Source organism: Pholcus phalangioides, unplaced genomic scaffold (genome assembly GCF_987345545.1).
Source record: "Pholcus phalangioides strain wild (caught in Gottingen) unplaced genomic scaffold, Ppha-v1.0 ptg000001l_1, whole genome shotgun sequence".
Taxonomy (NCBI): domain Eukaryota; kingdom Metazoa; phylum Arthropoda; class Arachnida; order Araneae; family Pholcidae; genus Pholcus; species Pholcus phalangioides.
In genome coordinates, this window is record NW_028301594.1 from 3,524,722 (window position 1) to 3,551,309 (window position 26,588).

The 26,588-nt window shown below is 33.8% G+C and overlaps 2 protein-coding genes and 2 non-coding genes across 4 annotated transcripts in view; 2 read left to right on the plus strand and 2 right to left on the minus strand.

The window, feature by feature from the left end:
* Positions 1-4,151, minus strand: part of LOC149089692 (mitochondrial sodium/calcium exchanger protein-like) — an 85,800-nt gene extending 81,649 nt beyond the window's left edge. The window contains exon 1 of the mRNA XM_089238179.1: positions 3,877-4,151. The gene's annotated coding sequence lies outside the window, so the exon portion shown is untranslated. The remainder of the gene's footprint in view (positions 1-3,876) is intronic.
* A 6,551-nt stretch (positions 4,152-10,702) lies between these two features.
* TRNAT-GGU (transfer RNA threonine (anticodon GGU)) lies at positions 10,703-10,776 on the minus strand. Its single transcript has one exon. It is a non-coding gene; the product is annotated as a tRNA-Thr (tRNA).
* A 178-nt stretch (positions 10,777-10,954) lies between these two features.
* Positions 10,955-11,028, plus strand: TRNAT-GGU (transfer RNA threonine (anticodon GGU)). The gene has a single exon. It is a non-coding gene; the product is annotated as a tRNA-Thr (tRNA).
* Positions 11,029-13,627: 2,599 nt separating this feature from the next.
* Positions 13,628-26,588, plus strand: part of LOC149089696 (protein FAN-like) — a 33,316-nt gene continuing 20,355 nt past the window's right edge. Inside the window, exons 1-12 of the mRNA XM_089238322.1 lie at positions 13,628-13,803; positions 16,012-16,110; positions 17,279-17,357; positions 17,634-17,689; positions 20,388-20,481; positions 21,730-21,798; positions 22,019-22,063; positions 23,427-23,479; positions 24,326-24,458; positions 25,056-25,127; positions 25,259-25,367; positions 26,001-26,094. Coding sequence (XP_089094448.1) covers positions 13,772-13,803; positions 16,012-16,110; positions 17,279-17,357; positions 17,634-17,689; positions 20,388-20,481; positions 21,730-21,798; positions 22,019-22,063; positions 23,427-23,479; positions 24,326-24,458; positions 25,056-25,127; positions 25,259-25,367; positions 26,001-26,094 — 935 coding nt within the window. The 5' untranslated portion in view covers positions 13,628-13,771. The remainder of the gene's footprint in view (positions 13,804-16,011; positions 16,111-17,278; positions 17,358-17,633; positions 17,690-20,387; positions 20,482-21,729; positions 21,799-22,018; positions 22,064-23,426; positions 23,480-24,325; positions 24,459-25,055; positions 25,128-25,258; positions 25,368-26,000; positions 26,095-26,588) is intronic.

Consider the following 26,588-nt stretch of genomic DNA (forward strand, 5'->3'; position numbering starts at 1 on the left):
CAGCTGCAATATTATATTTTTCAAAGTAGCATATGAAAAGTTTTTCAATTGATAAACTTCTCCCGGTTTTCTATTTGCCCTTATTTGAAAAACCCTTAGAGGGTATTTCAAAATATATAAGAGAGACTTGAAAAGTGTCTGACTATATGAATGAAGATCAAACAACTGCTTGTACAATCTTCGATGAATTGTTGTTGCTGGCGGTGATGTTTAGAAAAATTGTATTTTGAATATTTCTCTTATATTAGAATGAAAGAAAAATCCTACCTAAACTCTACCTTGGAGGGAAAACACTATATTGATTGGTGACTACTCGAAAAAGAATTTGTATGATAGCAATGTCATGTCTTAAGCTATACACGCATAATGATACATGTACTGTTCAGGCAATATCATATATTTCATGTACCAGGGCTGTCCTAACCCTTTATATAAGCGGCATTGACGACATACTTTGCCTTCTAAAAGTTTTTTTATTTTATCATTGAAAAGCCCGGATATTTTGTAACGTTGATTTCACAATGGAATATTCTCACCTATACCCCCTTAGTTTGCACCCGCTGAAATCGGAATAAAGCTCACTATATTAAAAAAATATGGCAGTTTACAGGGACTCGATGATTTCCGCTGCTCTTAAAGGGTTGAAAAAAGATGACATTTTGGAGGGGTTTTAATGATTTCTGCTGTGCCGCTTAAAGGGTAAAAGCATGGGGACCCCACGGCTCAAAGTCCTAGGATACACAGGGTATCTGATGATGAGATATTATACTATAATTTTTTGGAGTAAATAACCTGTGTGTAAATTTTTAGGCCATTACATCCTGCCAGGGTGAGGGCCTCAGAACATTACTTTGTCTGTGATGGCTTTGTAACATGATGCTGTTAGAACAGTTCTTACATGCACGCTATAGCAGTGGTTTTTAAAAGATAGTTTGCAGACAGATAGCTATTTGACGAGAGCAGAGCTGAAATTAGGCAGATGCGAAGGGTGCAGTCGCTCCGGGCATCTAAATTTTAGAGCCACGGAACGGAATATAAAATGCTTTGATTACATAGAGCTACGTTTTGACTTCAACTTCCTAAAAAGTAATAATATCTCAAAATTCTGTCCAACACAGAGAGGCACCAACATTCCAACAGGGAATCCTCAGATTTAGGGTTTTGTCAGCCAAAAGAGGGCACGCTGGTATTTGAAGCTGCACGGGGGGGGGGGGGGGGGTGACAAGATGCCGGCTTGCCCGGATAAAAAGTTAATAAAGTATTTGATTACAGCTTTGTAAAGCTTACCCATTTCTCAACCTTTAAGGGCCTAGGGCACACATGCAATGTTTTTGTTGGGCAATGGGCACTATTGTCCAAACTTATTGCCGAATGCCTTTTTTTTATTACCGTAACATAGTGGTAGTATGAGTTACAAGCGGTTTCCGGGCTATTAGGCCATAATCTAAGGCATTTTCTTCCTGTCGTTTCACCCACATCTGTGGCAGCCTTCTCCTGAGGTTATAAAAACGTAGGTTTCTGCGACAAGAGCGAGAAACCTATGAAGCCTTTCTCGCTTGCAGCAGAAACCACGTTCGTATAACCTCAGATGATATCTGCCACAGATGAGGGTGAAACGTGAGGAAGAAAATGTTTAGAGAGAGAGCATGGCTTAATAGCCCGGAAACCATTGAACGCCGGCCATGAAAGCCTCAGACAATTGCGGTAGTAGTTTGATAATCGCTCTTGGGCTCTAGATTAAACCTAGTGTGAGCCAGGGTGCCAAGGCGCACTGGAGGATTAGGATAAAACCATTTTAGAGAGCTGTGAAGCTGTTTTCGCAAAAGGCCACAAAATACTTTTTTGAGAACCCGTCCCTATACAAGAGATTGCTAAGTGGTCTACGAGAATTATTTTATAACAAAGCAAAAAAGTATTAGAATGAAAATACAGTATAGCGAGTGATGGATATGGAATGTCACAGGGCCCTTACCAGAACTGCCCTTAGCGGAGGGTACGCGACAGTTGCAGCCCCTCCGAACCATGCAGTTGGTGGGAGGCTTTACACTCTCACGGAAGTAAAAATTAATAGAAATATATATACTATATAAAAACTAATAAAAATGGAAAGCACTATAAGTGTCAAAATTTGTGCAATCACAAAATCATTTAAAATTTCCGAATAAATGTTGTTAGTTTCGACCATTACTAGTGCAGGTACTCCACACAATAGGCCTAAACATGATGATACAGTATAAATAATGAACATAATAAATAGAAAATCACAGAATGATTCACTGTATTATGTACCTATGATTGATTATACGAGTCTATTAGAAAAATATATTAAAAGGTGTGGACTCTCTTTCTCTCTGCATTCTAAGGCTTTTCATAAAAACTTGATGCTGAATAAGAAATTGCTGCGCTATGATAATACAGTCGATGTTCATTAAAACGATTTACCTCGTTCCACTGAAAACGGACGTTATATTGGGAGCTCATGACATCGAACGTTTTAAAAAAATTAGCTTTTTAAGAGTTATTTTGGAACTGAATAAAAAGCCATAATATTCATTATGCTATAGCAAGAGCCCGGAATATATGCAAATGCATATGTGCGTATGCATATAATTTGCATATTTTGGCGTTTTTGCGTCTTTTATAACGATTAATATGAGAATTAATAAAGTTCATATTTTTGAAGGTTTATTTAAGCTCAATTATTTTTTTTTATAATTTTTCGATTAATTAATTTTTAATATTATTGTAACATTCGGCTTTTTTTTCGAGGTTGGGATTTAGCAAATTAATAGTTTGTAATACAATATTTTTAAATATCAACCGTTTTATAGAAACGCTATTTCTAGAGATACGTCAAAAGTTTGTAAAAGTTATGTCAAAATATGTAAAAGTTATTCGCATATGAAGTATGTACATGTCTGGGGATATTTTATTGTAAATGAATATACACTAAGAAATAGAAAATACGCAGTTTAAAAACGTATGTTTTTTTTCACTGATTTTTTAAAGCATATTTTCTTATTTTTAGTACATATTTCGGAATATTTAACTCTTTCAGGATTTTTTAGTGTATAGTTTGGGTTATTTAATGCGTATTTTTGGCTTTTTTAATGCATATTTTGGCATTTTAAGTGCACATGTTGTCATTAAGTGCGTATTTTGCATTTTTAAGTGCATATGTTGCCATTAAGTGCGTATTTTGAATTTTTAAATGCATATTTTCATATTTTTAGAGCATATTTCGCCACTTTTTACCGCATATAATCCGGGCTCTAGTAATAACATAATGAATTGCATTTTCACTGAAGTTAGTGAAAATGCGTCAGTTTAGAAAATAATGATAAGGTTGTTGTAATTAATTTCTTTCACGCACTTATGTACCGAATTCTCTAATATCAAGGGACAAACATTATTTTGGCAACGAAACAACACAGATTTAGCGCATTTTTTTGCAGAACAGGAGAGAGACACATAGCTAAATTCGAACGTTGTATTGGATCGAATCGTCTCTGTGAGTCGTTATACCGGATGAAAAATAACATAGGATGAATAGGAAAAAATCTGAGACATATCGTGCCGGTCATTTGGAGGAACAGTCACACCAACTCACATGGTCATTATAACGAGCATCTACTGTATCATTTATCTGAGGTCGCAGGTAAGAACCTCTGTTGGTAGCTCATATTCGCTACGAGCAACTGGAGTCAGCTCGGATCAATCACAAGCGTTCACAGAAATTCTAACAAAACCTTGTTTGAAATATAACAAACAAAAAACTACAATAATAATAACGTGTTGTTAGGAAGAAGTCGGATGTACACTAATGTCATACGCATAGGAAAAAGAAAACGGAAAGAATTTCTTCCGTTTACTCACCTGTTAGAAAATTACAATAAATCCAGTGCATCTAGTGGAACAAAAGAAAATGTACATGATGATTCAATCAATCCATTGGTACTTCAAAGCAGAATATTTCACATTAATTTAAGCAAACACACACACAACACACAGGGGGGTGTCAAAAATCACGCAGACATGCACAGAGATATATACACAATTACATATTCCGCTAAATTCTTAGAGAAAAGTGAGTGGATATTATTCCGCTCACGCACACTCACTCGCACAGAATAATAGTACAACTAAAATGCCAGTATCACTTTCACCTCTTCGTTGTGTGTAATTCCTCTTTTTTTTAGCTTTATTATTTTTATTTTCTCTCTTTTTTTTCCCATACCTGTGTTTTTTTTACCTTAACCATGCGAACATTTCCCTGAAACATTATTTTCGACCGCTTTGGCGCTGAATCGTCGCGTTATATCGTAACGGAAGGAGCCAAACGGACGTTGCACGTACGTTTTTTGGACGCTTCCGTTTTTTTTTTGTTTTTTTTTTTACATGATTTTTTTACATTCATGAAATACAAGATGCCACGGAAGTAAATTCTTGAGGTCTTTTAAATTTTCTTTATTACGTTAATTAAATTAAATATATATTATTAGAGCCCGGATTAATGCATATAAATGCATAAAATCAAAGAGTTTTCAGGATAAGTGCATATTTTTTTTGACGGTTTATTTAATCCCACTCAATTTTTTTTTTATACTTTTTCAAATAAATATTGTTCATAATATTTTCATAAAATCGGTTTTTTTCCCGCAGGTGAAATTTAGTAAATTCATACATATTTATAAAGTATTTTACGAATACTAACTGTTTTATTGTAAGGCTATTTCTAGAGATATGTCAAAGTGTTAAATTTTTTTTAAACAAACTGAAAAGTAAAAATGCCTGAATAAAAAATATGTAGAAGTTATTTGCATATGCGGTATATATATATATATATATCCCCTCATATATATATATATATATGAGGGGATATTTTTTCGTAAATGAATATATATACATATATACTAAGAAATAGAAAAGATGCATTTTAAAAACACATCCACTTTTTTTGCGTGGTAATTTTTTTAATCCATATTTTCTCATTTTTGGCACATATTTCGGAATTTTTGACTTTTAAAAAAAATTTCTAGTGTATATTCTGAGGTGTTTCATGCATATTTTGGCATTTTAAGCACACATTTTGGTATTTTAAGTGCACATTTCGCATTTTAGTGCATATTTCGTATTTTAAGTGCTTATTTTTGCATTTTTAAATGCACATTTTGGTATTTTAAGTGCATATTTCGTATTTTAAGTGCATATTTCGTATTTTAAGTGCATATTTCGTATTTTAAGTGCATATTTCGTATTTTAAGTGCATATTTCGTATTTTAAGTGCATATTTCGTATTTTAAGTGCATATTTCGTATTTTAAGTGCATGTTTTTGTATTTTTCAGTGCATATTTCGTATTTTAAGTGCATGTTTTTGTATTTTTCAGTGCATATTTCGTATGTTAAGTGCATATTTTTGTATTTTTAAGTGCATATTTTTGTATTTTTAAGTGCATATTTTTGTATTTTTAAGTGCATATTTTTGTATTTTTAAGTGCATATTTTTGTATTTTTAAGTGCATATTTTTTGCATTTTTAAGTGCATATTTTTTGCATTTTTAAGTGCATATTTGCATATTTTGCCACTTTTTAATGCATATAATCATAATCCGGGCTCTATGTATTATTATAGAGTGGAGATACTGTTGGCTGCGGATGTCGTTTGGCTTCTTTTTGTGTGGAGCCCTCATGTTTTTTTATCAGAATAATTCGAGGACAATTACTCCTCCATATCTTTTCTTCTTTGTTTTTGTTTATTTATTATATATTTCCTAATCAAGCTTCTGTTGTGTTGCCATTATTGACATAGTTATTGTTTTTTTTACCTAGTTCTTTATTTGCTCATCGATGTGCGTGGCGTATTCATTCGTTTTTTTTTTTCTCTGTCTCTCTTATTGTTCGTTCTCTCTTGTAACCCTCGTGCTTTTGTTTCTCTGGTAATAAATAGGATAATAAGAGAAAATTTGGCGGTGAATATCATCAAAGGACATGATTGTCAAAATTTAGAATCCATGGGCTAAACCATCTAGTAAGATAGTAAATATTTTCTTAGGGTTGATTTACCACGAAAAGAAATTTTATTGGATGTCCAAAGTATTTTTTTCCCCCTTGCCTTGAATGCGTCTTTAGTATAACAATACCCCGAGTTTCGCAATTTCTGAGTTACGTGATTTTCTGCGAAAAAAATGCATATTTCTGAAATCCATTCGTAATCACGGGCTTATAGCTGAGATAATAGAGATTAATAAGTGATAATCAGAGACGGGGTTAGGTATTTTGCTGCCTTCTAAAACGGGAATTCCCAATCCCGCAGTGCATTGGCGTACACAAATGAGGTTTTGGGGTCCACACCCCCCCCCCCCAAACTGAGATTACAGTGTATTTTTTGCAGTAAAAAATGTAACGCCTCCTTGGGAGGAGAAAAATGTCAACCCCCTTCCTGAAAAATCCTCCTTACGTTACTGCCCCAATGTCAACATCCTGGTGTGCTTCAGTGACTTTGTGTACCCAGGGCCACAGCCAGATACTCTTTCTAGCAACAATGCATTGTGTCTCCTCCGTGTAATTTTGAATAATTTTAAAAGAATTTAGTGCCCCCTTTGGTCCAGCACCAGATCTTAATGCACCATTCTCTTGGCTTTTGGGGAATGTCTGATGAGTTCCTAAGCCAGAGGGTTCGGTGTCTGGATTTTAAAGGTCTTGGACAGAGTTTTAAACTACTGTGTGCTTTTTGTTAAAAAGCTAAAGTAAAAATTTAATTATTATTTTTTTTTTTTTGTCCTGTTTTACGGCAACCAAAATTTAGCTGCCCGGTGGCGTATTTACAATTCCTACACTTTTAGCAACACGAGACATTAGCACGCAGGCGATTGGTTACTACGAGCAAGAAAGATAGCAAGACGTCACGAGGGGCGGGGCTTTTGGTGAAATCGAATTTCGCTAAATAACTCGCCATTAATTGACGCTACAAAAATTAATAAAATAATTATGAAAATAATAATATAATTAATATAATTTAATATAATTAGGGATACGTAAATTTCGTATTTACGAAATAACCGCGATAAATACGAAATTTGCCAGTTTTCACGAATAAATGCTAAAATTTCATTTTTTACAACTTTTTTTAGCGAAATCTAGGTAATTTACACTTTTTCAAGTGGGAAAGTCGTAATGTTGCTCTGTACTTGTGATCGTGCTTGAAAGGGAAACAACAAACATCACTCCTTTTTCCTCAGACATTGTGTTAGATGTAAATACAGTCGAGTTCGGTTATAACATAACCACTAGGTGATTCGAGAAGTGTATGCAATAACCGACGTGTATGTTATAAGAGTGTTGAAATTACCTTACGTGGCAGTAAAATAAATACTTTTGTTGAGATTTTCGTGGACAAAATAAGCATATGCAGCACATAATTGAAATATAATATAGTATGAATATAGAATGAGAATGAATATATAGTTTTTGATTGATATCTGAAAAGTTTTGGAAATGTATTAGAGAACGAGATATACAACAACATGCAGACATTTTTTGAAATGTTAATGATTTTTTTTTTGCCTTATGGCTAACGGTTTTTCCCTTTGATGTTGACAGCAATGTACAATTTAAAAATTAAAAAAAAAAACACTTCTAATGTTTATAGTATGAATTTCATATACATGCCACCAATCAATAATACACTTGAATTAGCATAGCTTTTCAACAGTGACCGAGCTGACTTACAGCAATTGTTGTTTCATCACCGTCACGAATAAATAGATCACAAAAAATTAAAAACAAGTAAAAATTAAATAAATTCAAAAAGCATAGAGGATACAGTTTTACACTCCAGACTGGACCAGAATTGAACAGACATGACCGCTGACCGCCCAGAGAGACCACCTTGGGATGGTTTGCGCTCTTCCGACCTACAAATTGCCTGGTGTTGGCATATGAAGGAAAAGACAAATTTGTGCTTGCGTGTCAGTAGTGTAGTGAGTGTATGTCTAGAGAAATAATTTTTTTAATGTAAATCCAAGCTGATGTGTTACCCAAAAACCCCATGGATTATGTTACATAATTGAGAGATGCTAATGAGAGATGTTTACAGAGCATGAGCAATTTTTTTTAAATATCGTTAATTCATTAAATAGTAAAATAATTATACACTTTCATGGTTGCATTGTCTGTGAACATCCGTCAGTAGTTAACTCTCTTATGGGTTGTTTCTAAATTGCAGACCTTTCAATACTTTACGTATACATATATTCATAACTATATAAGCAAGACTAATGCTGACTAATGACATAATGAATATCAAAAACTAAGTGTAATTTCCAAAAATAACAAAATTATGATAATTGCAATATACAACTTTGATCACAATCCACAAAATAAAAATAAGTGTTGTATCTTATAAGTTTGCGAAAGGAATAAATGAGAATATATGTGAATATATGCAGTTAACATGAATATATATGGGAATGTGGAAATGGGAAGAAAAAACAGTGTAGATCGAAATTTTTTATACAGATGCTGTCAAAACCTAAATACAGTATTTAGTAATTATAGATTAATTATTTATATATTTTTCAATTATTTACTTTATCTTCAATTAATTAATCTTTATTTACTTTCAATCACACACGAGATCGTTGCATAATTTTACATATTGAACTTTTTTTTTCAATTGAAACTATATTAAGCGGAAACCTGTGTTCAACGGAAAATCTCGGTCCCTTGCGATTCAGTTGAAGACAGGTTTTACTGTATCTCTCCTATACAACACATATATCTTCATCAATTAAAAAAGTTTTAATTACTTCATCAAAATTTTTAATTTCCTTTCTTTAACTTTTGTAAAAGAGCTAAATGAGAAATTTGATCATTTCTTTTCTTACAGTAATTGTTGAGAAGAACATTGTTGAGAAGTCATTTTTTTAACACAATCAGTTTCATTATTACTTCGGAAGAATTCTCGTTTCCGCAATTTTCAAAATTAAGGTATATCTCTTCAGTTAAAAATATACTAGCAATTAAATTCATTGCAACAAGTCTCTTTGATTTGTTGATTTCATAAACAAATTTTCATAATCAGACAATAATTTTTGTATAATGACAAAACTGCAAAATGCGGTAGTTAGAACATCTTCACGGGGATATTTTAATCTACCTTTATCCTGATGGCGTATCAAAATGTCGTTTGGATGATAATATATTTGTTTATCTACTGTGAGAAAGTGTTTACAGAATGTACAATCATCAAATATTTTCAAAACTGAATACACGCAATAACCGTCAATATACACAAGTACAGGCAGAACATTATCGACCTGTTCCAAATCGTTCGCAGTAACTTTAATGTTAAAAATTTCTACGCTATTGTGACTGTCACCACCAAAATCTACCTCATCATTATCATTGAAATCCATTTCTACATTTTCAAATGATTTTGACTTCGAAATCAAAGGAAGGGTCGATTTAAGCCTCAGTTTTGCCTTTGTTTCATATAATTGTGTAACTGAAATATCGCACTGGCCTCCAGCAAGTTGTCTATATTTTCCAAAGCGATTTTCCAAACTATCGGTTTGGAACTTACCCGTTAGGATATACTTCATATTGCACCAATTGTGCAATAACGACAAATTTCTCTAATGGCATGGGTAGTCAATGTTATCGCGAGATGTATTTCAAATGTTAAGCGTCCATTTTCAGAGGGAAAGTCTTTCCAGCCAATTGAGAATGTCATTCAAAAAATTAAAACGAAAATCGTTTAATTTCAGCGGCTCTTGATACACATTATTTTTGTACACACCTTTACAAACAGTTTTGACACTCTCCACTTCCCACCAACATGTAACAATTTCAATGTAATCAGCAGTTGATTTAGAATCTATTATACCCTCAGATTCCCCCTTTTGTTTTTTTAATGCTTCCACTAAACTCCTATTAAATACATTGAGAGCTAGTTTCACATTTTGTCTTTCCATATTTGATGGAAACAGGGATTTGGTTGTCAGTGTCGCGGGCGCATATTTAACCATACTAGTACGTTCGATTTCATACAATTTTTGTAATGTTCCAAAAGATGAGTTTCATAGTTTACCAGAATTTCTTCCTGTCCCCACACACACGCAGATAGAAGCTCCGGATAAAATATACATAAATCACACTTTTTCTGATTAAGCCAATTGTTGCGTACACATTTCAAAATATGTACAGTATCAATAACAAAGAAAAAAGTTTATTATTCCGACACGGATGAGAATATACGATTTGAACTTTTGGCTGGTTGACAAATTTGGAAATCGCCTTTCTATTTAATGAATAACTAAGAACACAAAATACATGAAAGCCTTATCTCTTCAAGCACAATAAAAACCTTTTCAACAAATGAATGAAGCATATCAGCATTTACAGTCTTAACTGGCAAAATTGCAATAACGTCTTTATATTTTGATTGCACACTTTGAACTATGAAAACATAAGCTGAGTTCGCAGCTTCTATAAGAAACACCTAAAATTTTTCCTCCTTTAAAATCCAAGGAAGATTTCAAATGGATTTCATCCATCATCAAAGTTACTTTTTTATCTTTGTCATGTTAAATACTGGAATTTTTGAGAGATATAGATGGCTTTTTTCTCAGCCAGAGATATCAAGGAAACAGTTATTTTCCGGATATTATGCTGAGGTGAGCTCGGAAAGAAAAGTCATCACGTCTCCGCCGGGACTCGAACCCAGGCCCTCTTGCATACCGGGCAAGCATGCTACCATCTACACCACTGGAGACACACGAATCTGCCTTCCTAATTTCACGCACTGTGTCGTGAGGCGCTGAAGTAGAGGCATTAGTAGCCTCTCTTAACTTCCCACCCGGGGGCCATTTCCTGAAGTTAAGAGAGGCTACTAATGCCTCTACTTCAGCGCCTCACGACACAGTGCGTGAAATTAGGAAGGCAGATTCATGTGTCTCCAGTGGTGTAGATGGTAGCATGCTTGCCCGGTATGCAAGAGGGCCTGGGTTCGAGTCCCGGCGGAGACGTGATGACTTTTCTTTCCGAGCTCACCTCAGCATAATATCCGGAAAATAACTGTTTACTGGAATTTTTGTTTTGCATATATTAGAAAACTATTATCTTTTTCATTTTTCGGATTCAAATTATATAATGCATAGTTTTTTACGATTGCAAGCAGCTCCTTTCTCGTAGCGCAATAATTCCTCTCGGGCTTAGACAGACTTTTGAAGTAGGCAATGACGTTTTCTTTGCCGTCCACTTCTTGCGACAGAACATCCCCGATACCGTTGTTGCTCGCGTATGTGTCGAGAATAAATTCCTTCTCTGCTCGCGGGAACGCCCAAATGGGATAGTTCCCATTGGGATATCCGAAAGATACCCAGGCCACATCGCCATATGGCAATATTGGCTCACAAATGGCTGCCCAAATGGGAACCGATGTCAGCGCCTGTTTCAGTGAAGTCAAGGCTTTCTCGCACTCATCAGTCCACAAAAACTTCTGTTTGACCAGTGAGTCGATGGAGCGGTCTCGCTATCCCTGAGAAGCCTTGGACGAATTTCCTGTAATAAGTGCAGAGTCCTAGGAAGCTCCGAAGCTCGTACACACTGGCTCTGGTCGCTTCCAGCCTCCACAGCTTTGGTCTTCTCGGGATCCGTCCTTATTCCCTCTCGAGAGAATATGTGCTTTAGATAGATGACTTCACGTCTGAACAGCCTGCAGGACAGTCCGTGCAAAACGGTCTCCATCAGTCATTCGAAAGTAGTGGGCGCGTTGCACAACCCGAAAGGCATCACCTTGAACTGCCGCAGTCCCTGTTCGGTCGTGAAGGCCGTCTTCTCTCGATCGTCCGGGTGTATTTCTACTCGTCAATATCCACTCTTCAGGGCCAGGGTAGAAAACCATTGATATCCGGAAAGCGTGTCGAGTGTCGTCAATTCTTGGAAGCGGATAACTGTCCTTCTTGGTGACGTCATTCAATCTTATGTAGTCGACACAGAAGCGAGTGGAACAATCCTTCTTTCTTAACAGCACGATCGGCGAGGCCCATGGGCTCGTTGAAAGTTCTATGGCGTTATTGGAGTGCATTTCCCCCAGCCATTCAAAGCTTCCGGGAAATGGCTCTATAATTTTAAACAGAAATGTAGAATTGTTAGCAGAAAAATTACTAAAATGTTCTCTCAAAAGCAGATTTATGAAGAGGATCATATTGTAAATAATTCAAAAGCATATGTAAATGGTGTATGTATTTTTTTTAAGAATTCGCAGTTGAAGGATAACCAGATGTTTAATACTGATCAATCGGGTTCTAAAAAAGAAATTCATTCGGGGAGAACGCTTGATTTTTTTGGGTTCCAAACAGATTGAAAGAGTTGCACAATCTATCCATGTTACGATCCATTCATTTACTGTAACGCTAACAATCACCAAAGATGGAGAATCGTCTTTATTTATTGGGTATTCTGAACCTAAAGCACAATTCAGAACCCAAGTTCGGCCGAAAATGTTTCAAGCTGACTATTTTCGTCTACCCCACAGTATACATGGGTTAAGCGATTCCATTCATTTTTTGTTTCTACCAGTGACTAATGGGACCAGAACTCAGCTTACACGCAAGTGAGTGGCGCAGTGGTAAGATGCTCGTCTTCCACCACGAAGGTTACCGTCAAGATATACGGGTTCGAATCCGGGGAAGAACATCAAACACCAATTCTACCGAGCCTGGAGCGGCCACCAATAGATAGTAACTTCAGTTTTCACCCAACTCCATCGATTGAAAATTACTGTATGGTGTTATATGACCGGAGTTGGTGTACGGTAAAGTCTAACGTGCAATTTAGTCTTTCCCGATTGACTGAAACATCTTGCTATGAAAACTTTCCGATAAGCGGGAAAATTTTGACGAGTCCGTGCAGCCATGGAAGTGAGCAGTGATATAATAATTGAAACTAAAAGATTAAGATTTAATAATCAATGTCTTAGGGAATTAACTGCTGTGGAGAACAAAAAAAGAACCCATGACTAGAGAATGTTCATTCGTTAATATCACAGGACGAAAATATCTAAGACTCGATAGTTTTAATGCAAATAGTGCAGCAGCAATTTTTCCTGCAATTTAATTCTATACCCAGACAAAGCAAAAAGTGGAAATTCGCTTATAACCAGTAGTCCGTTATAACGATGATTTTTCTCGTGATTGTGAAGTGTCATTATAACGAGCTTTAAGTGTGTACGTGCCGTTTAGATCAGTGGTTCTCGAACTTTTGCTACTCGTGGCTCACTCACCTTAGATTACGATCATCCGCGGCACTAGAATTGTCTCAAAATAAATAGTATATCCCGGGAAATGCGGGACTTATGGTCACCTTAGTCAATACAATAGAACTAATGAATTATATGACTTGACCGTCACAAAATAAATTTCCAATACAATTTTTTTTTTCCTCAAAGTAATTTTGAAAAAAAAATGTAATCAATTTTTCTTCTCGAGCGTTTTTCATGGAAAAAGTTTTCGAGCGTTTTTCATGGAAGCATTTTTTCTCTCGATTGTGTCGCCATCTGTTATAGTTATAAAGAGACATAAATCATCAGAAAATAAAAGTTGATTGAAATGCTAAAGGGTTATGAACGCTATTGGGGTACGTGTCTCGGGATTAGGATGTAAACATGATTTGTTATGAAACCACATTTTATATTACCTTCTATGGCTTTATTTGCTCCCATTAATTGATTAAAGAGATGGCAGTTTTTTGAATACAAATATATGTGACATGGCGTTCTTGGAGACAACAAATAAGGAAAGGTAAATATTGCATTATTTGCTGATCCGATGAGATTATGGTGAATGTATTTTTCCAGTTCAATTTGAAGAAATATATATATCATTTATGATCTTGCTCTTGAGATAAACATTGTGAAATCAATTCAGTGGGCCACACCGGGCTCAATAGTTTGAGTTGCCCCCCCCCCCCCCCACACACACACACACACATACGCAGTGCAATATTTATATTAAACAGTCGATTAGAGCACAGATGGGGCCCCAACCACAAATGCAGGTGCGGATACAGGGCGATATGTCAAGAGGGTCGACTCATTAGATCGCCCTGTATTATACAGAGCAGATAAATGATCTTATATTATTCAGCTCTTGGGAGGGGCGATCGCGCCCATACCTTCTCGATCAGCACCTAAGCTGATGCAGATATCTCCAGCTACGAATGGGGTGGAGGCAGACATCCTCAGCTGTGAATGATACTGATTCAGATGTCTTTAGTATTGAGTGGAGTGGAGGCAGGCATCTTCACTTTTGAGAATGAACTGGAAGCAAGCATCTTCAGCTCTGAGTTGAGTAGGGGGGGCAGACATCTTAAACTATGAATGGGATGGAGGCAGGGATCCTCAACTGTGAATGATACAGATTAGATGTCCTCACTAGTGCTTCTTCTTTCAACAGCTTTCAACTTTCAATCTCATCTTTTTTCATTACCGCTGAACTCTATCGCATGCTCTGTCTAGATCTATTCGGCTAAACCTTTCAATTCAGATGCCGATGCAACTGTCGCAGTGGATGCAATTTCCACATTTTAATGTGAAAATATGTGAGGGAAAATTGCTCTATAAAAGACGGAATATATAGATGAAATCATTTAAAATTGCTCAACTTTGGAATAAATTAATTAAATCAAGTCGTTCGTCAACTTTACCCGAATATAGGCCTAGTCGAGTCAAAGAAATTAAGAAAACTGTATACTTCTATTTTACTAAGTAGTAATCTCTTACGTATTTAAATAATTTTTTTTATTCAAAATTAGTCAGCGCAACATTATTTTTCTCAAGTGTTTATTCATACAACAAAGCACTAAATCCGTGGTAATAGAAGTGAAAAACTTCAAATTTCCAAATTAAATTATTTTTCATAATAAAAAGTAGCAGAATATGGTGACCCGTGGTCACCCCCCCCCCCCCCAAGATGATCAAAGATTTAAAATAACAACATAGCTTTTAAACCTAACTTCTATCTGAATGCTCATTAAAAAAAATTGAAATTCATTGTGACATAACATCAAACGTGAAGGACACTTTTACAAATATTGAGAAAAGTAGTGATATTGTATGAACCGTATTGCAATAATAACACTGTCATAAAATCATCAAATTTTATCGTGCTGGAAGCGACAAAAGCATGTTGCTCTTTCCCCTCACAAAATTCGTTCTTATGACCCTGATGCTGAGGATTATATAAACATAGACAATAATGTACAAACTGAACCTGACATGACAGATATTGAAACTAATTAAAAATGAAATTTTTGATGGAGTTAAAAAGAACGTAAATGTTGTTATTTTAGAAGATAAACAGCATGGGTCGGAGGTTGCTTAGATTTATACAGATGCTGTTTCAGGTTTCACTACACGTACATTCCAATATGTACCAATTCGTTAGAGGTTCCTCAGAGGAGCATGAACGAGGTGCATGTGTGGTGTAGTAGTAGTATACAGATGCTGTCAAAACCTAAATACAGTATTTAGTAATTATAGGTGAATTATTTATTTCATCTTTTTTTAAATTATTTACTTTATCTCTTCAATTAATTTATTTTTATTTTATTCCAATCATACATGAGATTGTTACATAATTTTACACATATCAATTGAACCTATATTAATCCGAAACCTGTGTTCAGCGGAAAAAAATCTTGGTCCCTTGCGATTCAGTTGAAGACAATTTTTACTGTATATCAAAGTTGTATATAAAAAATTACCTAATTTAAAACAAATTTAGCATATTAAAATGGCGTGGCAGGGCAAGCTACTAGGTATAAAAAAATGCAAGGTACGGCAAAAGGCAATTGAGAGATTACAGCTTGAGTATTTATACACATTTGAAATAACACCAATGTGTCACCAAAAACAAACTTCTATGAAGGTATAATATTAAATCATTTCAATGTATATGAGCAAACACCACAAATCAAGGACTTTCTAAATTATTTTACTCTCATTTCAGATTTTCATTATTGTTATTGGAACCAGGTGAAACATATCTGGAGGATTATAGTGTGTTATGCTACCCGGGGGACTGCAGCGAAAGTGAAGCCATTAGAAGGTGGTAATTCATTCTGGTTCTTTTCCTCCCATTGCCTGTTATTATCAGATAACTTATTTTCAGTTTAATTAAAGTTTAAAATCAAACTTGTAAGGTTGCTGTTTTTTTGACAAGAATACATCTTAAGTAATCTGACGATACTGGGTGAAATTGCAAAAAGTTGTGTTACGAAATAATTTGAAAACTCTCAAGAAGTATTCGGTATAGGCTTATATCATTGCTTTTGATGTCTGCGAGTAGATATTGTTAAGGCAAATCCAATGATATCCCTCTGGTGTTAATACCTCTTCTGGTCTTTCATAATAAAATATTGTTTTACACTGTATCCCGAGAGGTTTGCAATGCAAATAAAAACCGGTGATGTCATCTGTGTGATAGATATATTTTCGACATATCCAATGATACCACTCTGGTTTTAATACCTCTTCCGGTCGGAGCACCAGACTTGGGCCCTGCTTTTGTAACGAAATTGTTTACTCTCAAAAGGTTCACAATGCTTAGGTGTTGTCTGTTAGCTATTCCAGAGACACACACACAAATCTGATTATACCAATATATTGTGTGTCATTACTTACCATGCAATTCAAGACACAACGAATGTATTCATATCACAACTTGCGGTCATGTCTATATGACACAGCCTACTCCAATTTTTTTTCATTTTTCTAAGTGCATGAAATGAAAATAGAGTGTAATTTCAACCTCATAAATAATCAAAAGATTGATTCAGGGCTTGACAAATCCCAGGCACCAGGTTGCCATGGCAACTAAAAAATTGATATTAGACCCTAGTGGGTTTTTTTTCTTTGTGTAGTTGATAAATTGCAGGCTGAGAGCAGTGCAAAATGTTTGGAATTTATAGCAGTATATCTGCCAACATGAAAGAGGATCACTCTATGCCCTGAAAAACTTAAAAGAAACATTATTTCGGATCTTTTCTTTGAGTAAAAATTTTTGTTGAACAATTTTTTCTGATCCCTAGATTTTTTTGTGATTTGTCAAGCCCTGGATTGATTTTTATGCTGCTAAAAATTACCTTAAATTTTGAGATGGCTAGTGCACTTTGGGACAGCTTCACCATTTGCTTGGAAGGTTTTCCTTTTTTCATTAAAATTTAGTTGCCAAAATACTTATTGTTATTATATTATTATTGCTATTCTTATTATAGAAAACAGAAAGGGAGGCTGAAAATTAGTTCAAAATCCATGTTGTTTGATCCTAAAGATTACAGTCAACCAGTGCTGAAGGTGAGTGTCTGCATGGTCAATGTTTCAATGAAATGCTTCTAAATCTTTAGAAATGAATCTCCATCGGTTAGATTGATATAATTTTTTTAATATTATTATTAGCCTGTTATGTTGATTATGAATAATTTTAATCTCCAATTTCTCTGTCAACTATAAAGCAAAAGGGTTAGTATAGACATGGGGTTTCTTCTTATTGATTATATAATATATTCTTTTCTTTTCTGTTGGAATATTATTTTCAGTCTTTCATTTTTTTTACTTTTTTTTATGATATAGTTTCCTTTGCGAGAATGTGAGAAAATAGAAAAATGGCAAGTACCATTAATGTCCAAGTAAGTGGAATGGCTTTTAAAGCATGTAATTTAAATATAGGTACTGTATTTATCTGACTAATACTACTACTCAATCAGACGTACACTTTGTAAACATTCCTGAATTATTTATCCAACTTCTTAACTATCACCTAACTTCTTCTCGAACCCTTCTCCATAATTGTCTTCTTAACAACACCTCATACACATTCCTCTGCAGGATTTCTAATGAATCGGTACATGCCACAGAATGTGTGTGTATGTACAACCCTAATGGGGTTTTTTTTTTCCCAGTGATACCTCTGCTAATGAAGATGATTTGTTTGGGAATCGCATTCGCAAGCCGGAACATGATTTCCCATGTGTTTCTATTGAAAATTGTTTGATTCGTTCCAGGTTCTGCCAAAAATTTAAAGATAAGTTTTTAAAACATGAGTAACGTGATACAAAAGACGCAAACTGACTGAAGACTAAAATGAACAGCTTCAAAATTGGATAAATAAGAATCTACAGGAAGATAAGAGATGGTGAAAAACTTTTTATTTTCCAGTATGTACATAACCAACATCACCTTTAGTCTACTAAAGCTTGTATTGACACCACCCATTCAAGTTTGTAGGTGTTCCCATTCATTTGTGATTTGGTCAGCTGATTTCTGTGTCTAATGCATGCAGATAGAAAAGATAATCTTCTAGAACATGGTTTTCTAAACTTTTTCTTCCATCTCCCCCTTCTTCAGAAATTTTTTTCTCTCATTGCCCCTGACTCATGTGAACCCATAGGATCCTGTGTTATACTCGTAGGTTCTGTTATCCCCCAGATCATTCCATCGCCCACTTTGGGAAACACTGTTCTAGAGTGTTTAGACAGTTCAGCTTTAATAGCTTTAATGTTTAGAGTCTTGCACTGGAAGAACGCATGATTTGAAAATGTAGGCTCCCGTTTTTTTTCAATGCACGATCTTTCAGTTTATATGAAATGGTTCAAAGAATTTTAGAAAGAGAAGTGTGGGTACATATGGAAAAAGATTTTGATTTGGACATGAGTTAATCAGGCTCTAGTGATAGTAATTCTGATGATGTTTGGTGTGAAAATTCAGCTCACGACATGGCTATTTTATGTTAACATGTGCATTCATATCAACAACAATTTTTATTAGCTGAATCCATATTCATTAGCGAAAAATCACGAAAAAATTTCTGTTAGCCGAAAAATTTGTAAGCAGAGGCATCACTGTATTCACTTTCGATCTTTACTATATATTACCTATATATTTGTGTATGTACCATTCCATTCATTAATGTCTAAAACTGAAAATGCAACCAAAAAATATAGTATGTTCAGTCTGTAATCATGTGAAAAATGATTCCGGTGTATACAAAGCAAAGCTCACTACAGCAGTATCAGACTCACTATGTATATTCTCGAAGGACATAGTGGGTGTGCACAGGATCAGCCTTGGTGGAGGCATGAAAAGCTTGACATGTGGGTTACAAAAAAATTTCAAAGAGAAATTTTGACTTATTAGTCTTCAAATAGTATTGAAATTAACGAAAATTGGTTATAACAACATGAAAAGGTATTTTCTCTTGTTTTTTTTCACAAAAATATATTTTATGCATCAAAAATAAATTTTTGATCGTCTCCGGGGAGGAGGATACAAGCACCCTCGCCCCATGTCCCCGCATTTGCCTGCATTCCTAATATGCGGTAGGAAGGAGGGTGAAGCAGAGCTTACTTAATTTTGCTGACAAGGAGGGTGGGTGTGTCAAAAATGTGCGGATGTAATACTTGAATGGCCCCAAAGAATAAATACTGATTTTGAGGTTGCTCCTGGTTCATCTCTATAAGGAGATAGCTGCTTGTAAATCATCACTAGATGATTCGTTAGATTTGCAGTTGGTCATGGGTGGGTTAGGGGCTTTTGTGGATGTATAACATTTTCCAATTTCTATTTCAGAAGGTTAGTTGTTAATAAATCCTTTAAAAAATCATCTGAGAAGGCAAGTATTTTGAAATGCTGTTAACAGTATATCTTCTTTTGCCAATAGGTGTAGGGGAAACCATCCCAAAATTTACCATCACACAGAAGATAGCAACATCATCAGGGAAACATTAAAAAATTTCAAATACCATTTTACATTTTACTGGTGTGTAATAGTTGTGATGTAAACAGCTACAAATAAATATATAGATGTGCAGCTTTTCTCAACACAGCTTTTATTTTTATTTTTTTCCTCTCACTCTTTCTCTTGATAATGGTCTTTGTTGTTGTTTTTTTTTTAATTTACCTCATCAAAATAAGAGGTAGTCTTAATGGTGGATGCATATAGTTAGTTTTTTTTAATATCTTTTTTATCCAAATCGCTTTGAATTTGAGAGTACTATTATTATAAAATTTCTGTCTTTGGATAAACAACTCTCAATTTTATATTTTATATCATTTGGTTCCCTTATTTGCTCAAGAAAGCTGTTTCATTTATTTAAGAGAGCTTTAAAATACATTATATTTCGAGTTCGTTATGGTTCCTTACTGTATATCAGTAAAGAAACATACTAGTGTGCTATTGTTAAAATATTGTAACTGAAGTTTTTTTTTTTCTTCGAAATATACCTGTTATACTGTATACTTTTAATGCTTCAATATCTTGCAAAACATGTGAGGCAGGGTGAATCTGGTCACTTACATATGTGTATATTCTTTTTATGTTTGTTTCAGAATCGACAACAAAGGAAATGTGATTCACTTGAAATGTAGCCAAGTCATAGAGATGTTAGAAAACAATTATATGGCACCTTATGCCTTTAAGAGGGTCAGTATTTTTAAATTTACGTTTATTTTGTTGATTTTATGTTAGTATTTCGCATACTGTATCAAACTTCTTTCCTCTTGAGACTGAACTATTTTGCAATAAAATGTCTCCAAGGAGCAGGGCCGTCTTAACAGCACCATTGGCCACTAGGCAGTGATGTTGTGGGGCTTCCTAATTAGTTGAAAGTACCTACTTATAAATTTCCATGCTTCCCTCTAAAAAATCATGGAGCAACAGATCTACCTATTGATTTTTTTAATGATCAAAAGTATCATTATAAGGCTCCCTTGAGGCCTCCAAGTCATGCCTGGGGGAGGGTCCCGTGCACTAAGACGGCGCTGCCAAGAGTTCATGCTGATTCTGCATGCTCCAATGAGCAGAGTTGATAATTTAAATGTATGTACATGTAGATGTTGATAGACATTGCTTCCAAAATTCAGTTAGCTTCTCTTTTGGCCACATAATGTCAATAGACACAATATTTTTATCCACATGATTTGTGAGGAAAAATTTTTGAAATAAAAACTCATTTATTTAAAACAATCAAAGTATATCATATTTTATCTACTTATGCTTACATACAGGATAATCTACAAAGTTTGTATTAAAGAAAACCATGAACGTATAAATTTGAAAGCATGAAGTTCAGTAAAAGTCTGTTATAATGAGTACAGCTTATAATGAGAATATCGATATAACGAGTGATTTATAGGTGATTGTCCAAGAGCCAATGTTACAAAAAACATTCGCTTATATAACAAGAAGTCTGTTATAATCAAAATTTTTCCTGTGATTGTAAGCTGTTATAATGAACTTCTACTATATAAACTAGCTGCACACTGATTTCATACTAGCACCTATGTCCTTAACAGGTCTGAGCATGTTTCTTGTGCTACTATATATTTTCCAGGTGCTCAAGATTGATCCTTTTTGGTATTTACATGTTTAATTACAATATAGTGCATAAAATAACTGTGGTTGCAAAGTTTTAAAAAAAAAACTTTCACATTTAACAAAACATCATAAAAACTTCTACATTTTTCAAAGTTACTGTGCATCTTATATTTATTCTTTTTTTACTAACTTATCTATAGTTCCCCAAAAACAGCTAAAAAAAATAAAATATTCTTCAATGTACAATTGAAAACTTAGAATTTTTAAATTCAATTATTATTTATTTATTTTCATGGTACTTTCGTGGTTTTATTCTTATCTCTTGTTTTACATTTTTCTGTATGTTTCCCATAGGAGCAGCGGTCATATCTTTTTGCTTTACAGTATGTTCCAATTCACAGTTGCCTTCCTCAAATAAATCAGGTTCGATAATATTCTGTCACATATGTGCATTGTTATTTTTGATAATAAATAATCAGTTAATGAAACATTACACAGCATTAAATGGTATATTGCACTTACAAAAAAGGTTTATTGTAAAATAACACATAGTTATTTTTTATTTATTTCTTGTTTTCAGTCCTAAATTTCATTGTGTGTCGAAATCGATGTAATTCTAACATTTTATTTGTTTCTCCTCCAGCTCCAGAGAGCTGCTACTCTAGCAACAGCTGATCAAGCATCTATGGTACATCATATTTATGTCTTCTATTCAATTTTATTGTCTTTTTTTTTATTATTTGTAAATTCAGAGATTTACAATACACACTGCTATTCCTAACCAAGCACACATCAGTCCAGGGTATGCCGAATTACTGAAATTGCCAAATTACTGGAAATTAGTTGAAAAAGCCCATTTAATTAATATTCACTACTGCATATTTTTTTCCCCCCTCCTCTACTCTCATAGAAAAAATGCAGTGTTACTGAAAGAGTCAGACTAGAGCACAGTCAGATTATCAAGAGTTTGCTATATTCAAATGTTTGCATCTGAACTGCAATCAGTATAAAATCATATCATATATTACCATAATTACTGAAGAATTTTGAACCTCTAATTAAAAAATAGAGCTAAGAAAGCAATATATTCTGAGAAATTCATAATTTTCAAACTACCAAGTATTGCATAATTTCCAAAAATTCATCTAAACATATTGCTGTACTTTTCACAATTAATTCAATGCACTGATGAATTGGGCGTCACCATAATTTTCTGCATATTATTTATATTTTATCTGAGAAAAAGAATTGTTTTTTCACACTTAGGTTATGCTTTTTTTAATGACAAATCAAAAGTTCCATCTAAAAAGAATTAAGTATGATGCAATCATATGAAATGCATTTTTTTCTTCAAAAATAAGTCTGGATTCATTGATAAGGGACTGGATTCATCTGACCAGGGCTGCAACTGGAAACAACTGTGGCCAGTATACATTCTGGTGCCCCTCCCCGTTACTTTCAACAAAAAGAAGGACTTGACACCCTTCCTAGTCCAGCATTCAGAGCATCATACTGTCTCCTTTCCTTAGTTACAGTCCTGCATTTAATGTATTGATACATGATACATCATCTTTCATTGGATGTGCAAAGAATTTGATACTGTATCTGATATGCCCACTGAAATATTTTAATTGATTATTTGCAAAAAAGGGAGAAACGAAAACAAGTTGGTGTATCCTAAATTAAGTTTTTAGAGAGATTAAGATGTCTTTTTCTTCTCATCCCAATATATCAAGGAAATATATCTTTTCTAGGTATTCAGACACATTCCTGCAATTTAGATTTTCAGTTTCAATATTTTTTTTTTTCATTCTCATATAATTAATATCTAGTCATTTTTATTGAAAAACAATTTTTCATTTTTATCTAAACAAATTTGCACGGTCACATGTAAAGCTTCATAATATTTTCTGCGAAAAAAATATGCATATGTGTTTATCATCGACATAAATTATGGTGATTATATTATTTTAGGAAATCATGCTGTGAAATGATATTTGTTAAAAGAAGTATTGTATTGTGATGCTTTCTTTGATGATTCTTTTTACTAGATTGCTGCAATAATTTGGTCACGACAATCTAGAGTAAAGTTTGATACGTGTTGGTAAGATAACATACTTTCCCTCTATAAATTTTTGTTCACTACCTATGTGTTATAGATCTGTGAGTTCAAATTCAACTCCCCTCCAATATTCAATGTCTATAAAATATTTTATGCTAAAAAAAAATTGGAGTTCATCTAGATATCTACATCTAGACCTCACCTGAAGCATCTTCATCAAATATTTTTGCTTTCAATCTTTAAATGCTCAATTGTTTTCCCAGCTGATGATTTTTTTCAGTTAATGATATGTATTTAAAGTCAAAAAATCATTTTAAAGAATCTGTTTCAAATTATACTGCTTATGCAGGGCCTTATTGAAGACATGCAAAGCCTCAAAAATCGCACACAAAATAAATGTATAGAAGTAGTATTACCTTCCAAATATATAACTACCTTCTTTGATTCACCTATACTATAGCGAGAAAAAAAAATTTGGATTGCAAACTTTAAGGTAAAAAAAAGAAATGCAAACAAAAACACTTTAACAGATTAGCAAAATCACAGCCACATATGCTCTGCAACAGAGTTGTTTAGACATGTACCAGGAAATTCAAAATATAAAATAGAAAGAATATAACCTCATCTTATGTGCAAAAACGATTCTGAACTTTTATGGTCAAACTGGCTGAGTAATGAAAGTTTTAAGAACCCTTTACACATATGCAAAGCTACACATTCAAGGGTTAACTTGAATCACTCGCAAGTGGAGTAATCTTCAGTTACTCTATGTCAGCTGCTGTACCTATCACTTATTTTGATTTGCATACCCAATCTATTATAATGATATGTTAAATGCCAACCTAATTTTATTATGTAAAAGCTTCAATTATTAATATTTTCTTGCAGGTTGGAAGATCTGTATGAAAAAATATTATTGGAAACCACTGGCAATAAAATTACACCTTTGGTTGTAAATCCTGGTCGTATACTCCTCACAACATCCAGATTGTATTTTCAACCATATAATAATGCTGAGCCTGTGAGTATATCTGTACTACAAGAAAAAAAATGTGTATCAGCATTTTTATTGCATTTTGAATTTGTTTTAAGGCTAGATTAAAAATAATTATTGAAGTCTCAATATAAAATTACTCGTATTCTAATGAAACTTTGGAAAAAATAAACTTTTGTTCAATTTTGTGTAGATCAGGGGGTGGTCAACTTCTTTTTGTTCATGGGCCAACATGATGGTCAGCTGCAGCTTCCCAGGCTGCACCAGTGGTGCTACTTTGCCATATATATCTCACCTTTTTCAAATTGATTAATTGTTAAAATTACTTTCATCATTCGAAATAAGTAGTTTGTGAACAGTTTGTTAAACAGATGTGATGGATAAATGGGAAATGTGCTGTTGGAATCAATAGCTCTCAAATAACTATTACAAATTTAATTTAATAAACAGTACTTTTACTTTGTTGAGGGCTGCACAAAATCAATTCACAGACCACATGTGACCCACAGGCCAGCTCTTGGCCACCCCTGGTATAGATGTTGTTCAATCTGAAGTAAATCCTAGTTCTGTATATGCATTCATGTTTGAAATTGAAACAATTTTTTTTAATTGCATTTTACATAGTGGCCTGTTCTTAAAGTGAAGCTTATGGACATAAAAAGGGTGATAAAAAGACGTTTTCTACTCCGTCACATAGTAAGGCATTATTTGTGCATATTTTTACATTAATTCTTGTAAGATTCAAAATTGTGGTTTCTAATATATCAATCGATTCATTTTATTCCATTCAGACCTAGAGTATTTATAATATACTATTCATATTTCAGGGTATAGAATTGTATTGCTCCAACCACTGTCCAATAAAACATCTTTTTCTATCATTCAAATCCCAGAAAGATAGAGATGATTTATATTACAAATTGGTTGGTCAACCAGGTAAGCTTTGCTCTTATATAAAGTACTTCTTTTGCTTTATTATTTTTTTAATAGCTGAATTCATCAGTAAACTATAATTACTCAAATTTGAATATTTTCTTAATAAATTAAAACTTTTTTCAATGTAGAATAATTTTTTAAAATATATTTCATGGTGATACGCTTAGCAATGATACGCAAAAGCATTGACATTGAGGACAAAAACTGTACAAAAAGAAAAATGTGGATAATTAACTGAACCTTTATATTCATAATAATTTCAGATTTTGTAAATATTAAGATTAACTTCAATGACAAATTAATTATTTCATTTTATATTTTCTTAATAATTTTTTCAAAGAAACATTAAGATAATGTTTTCAAAACAAATATACAATTTTTTTGTTTTGCTTGTCTGCACATTTCAGCCCTGGCAATTGAGTGTCGTCTTCATATAATTTTATTTAACTGCTCTAGGCAGAAATATGTAAACCAGTGAAAAAATATACATATATTTGTCTTGAAAACTTATTTTAGAATCGAAACCAGACAGTTTCTTTCATTTCCTTAGTATATTTTTGTCTCTCAGATTGATTTGTGCGTTAATATTATGAAATAGGTATATACATTCGTGCCTGTTTTATCTTATTTTAGATGTCAAGTGTGATGACACTGGTAAAGAAAACATGACGTTAAGTTGGCAGAATGGTATTATTTCAAATTATGATTATCTCACATATCTTAACAGGTAATTGTATTCTATTTGCTGTAGTGAGAATTTATTTTTAACCCCCACTTTTTGTGTGTGTTAAAAATAATGTAGACTGTTACTGCTAACATCATGACAGAGTTTAGCAGAACAAACATTATTACAGTATTCCCCTGAATTAGCCAGCATGCTGCTTAACGCGAGAGACACCAGCTTTTTGAATATCAAGTCTGGTTCATTCCTGGCATGCTGAGAAAAGTAAGGTTTAATAAGGATCACATGATGCATTCAACCAATTTAATAGATTTTCAGAATAAAGATATTTAAGAATTTTTCAAAATCTGTGACTCAAATTTCTCAGCATACTGGAAAATACAGGTGTTCCTTTAATGTCAGTTAATGTGAGGGAAAATGTAAATAGTTCAAGAGTATTGCCTGTTAAAATCATACTTCAGTTGGTGGCTCATGATGTTACAGATAATAAGATAAAACTTAATTATATTTTCCACATCAATTTTTTTCTTTTTTTTTTC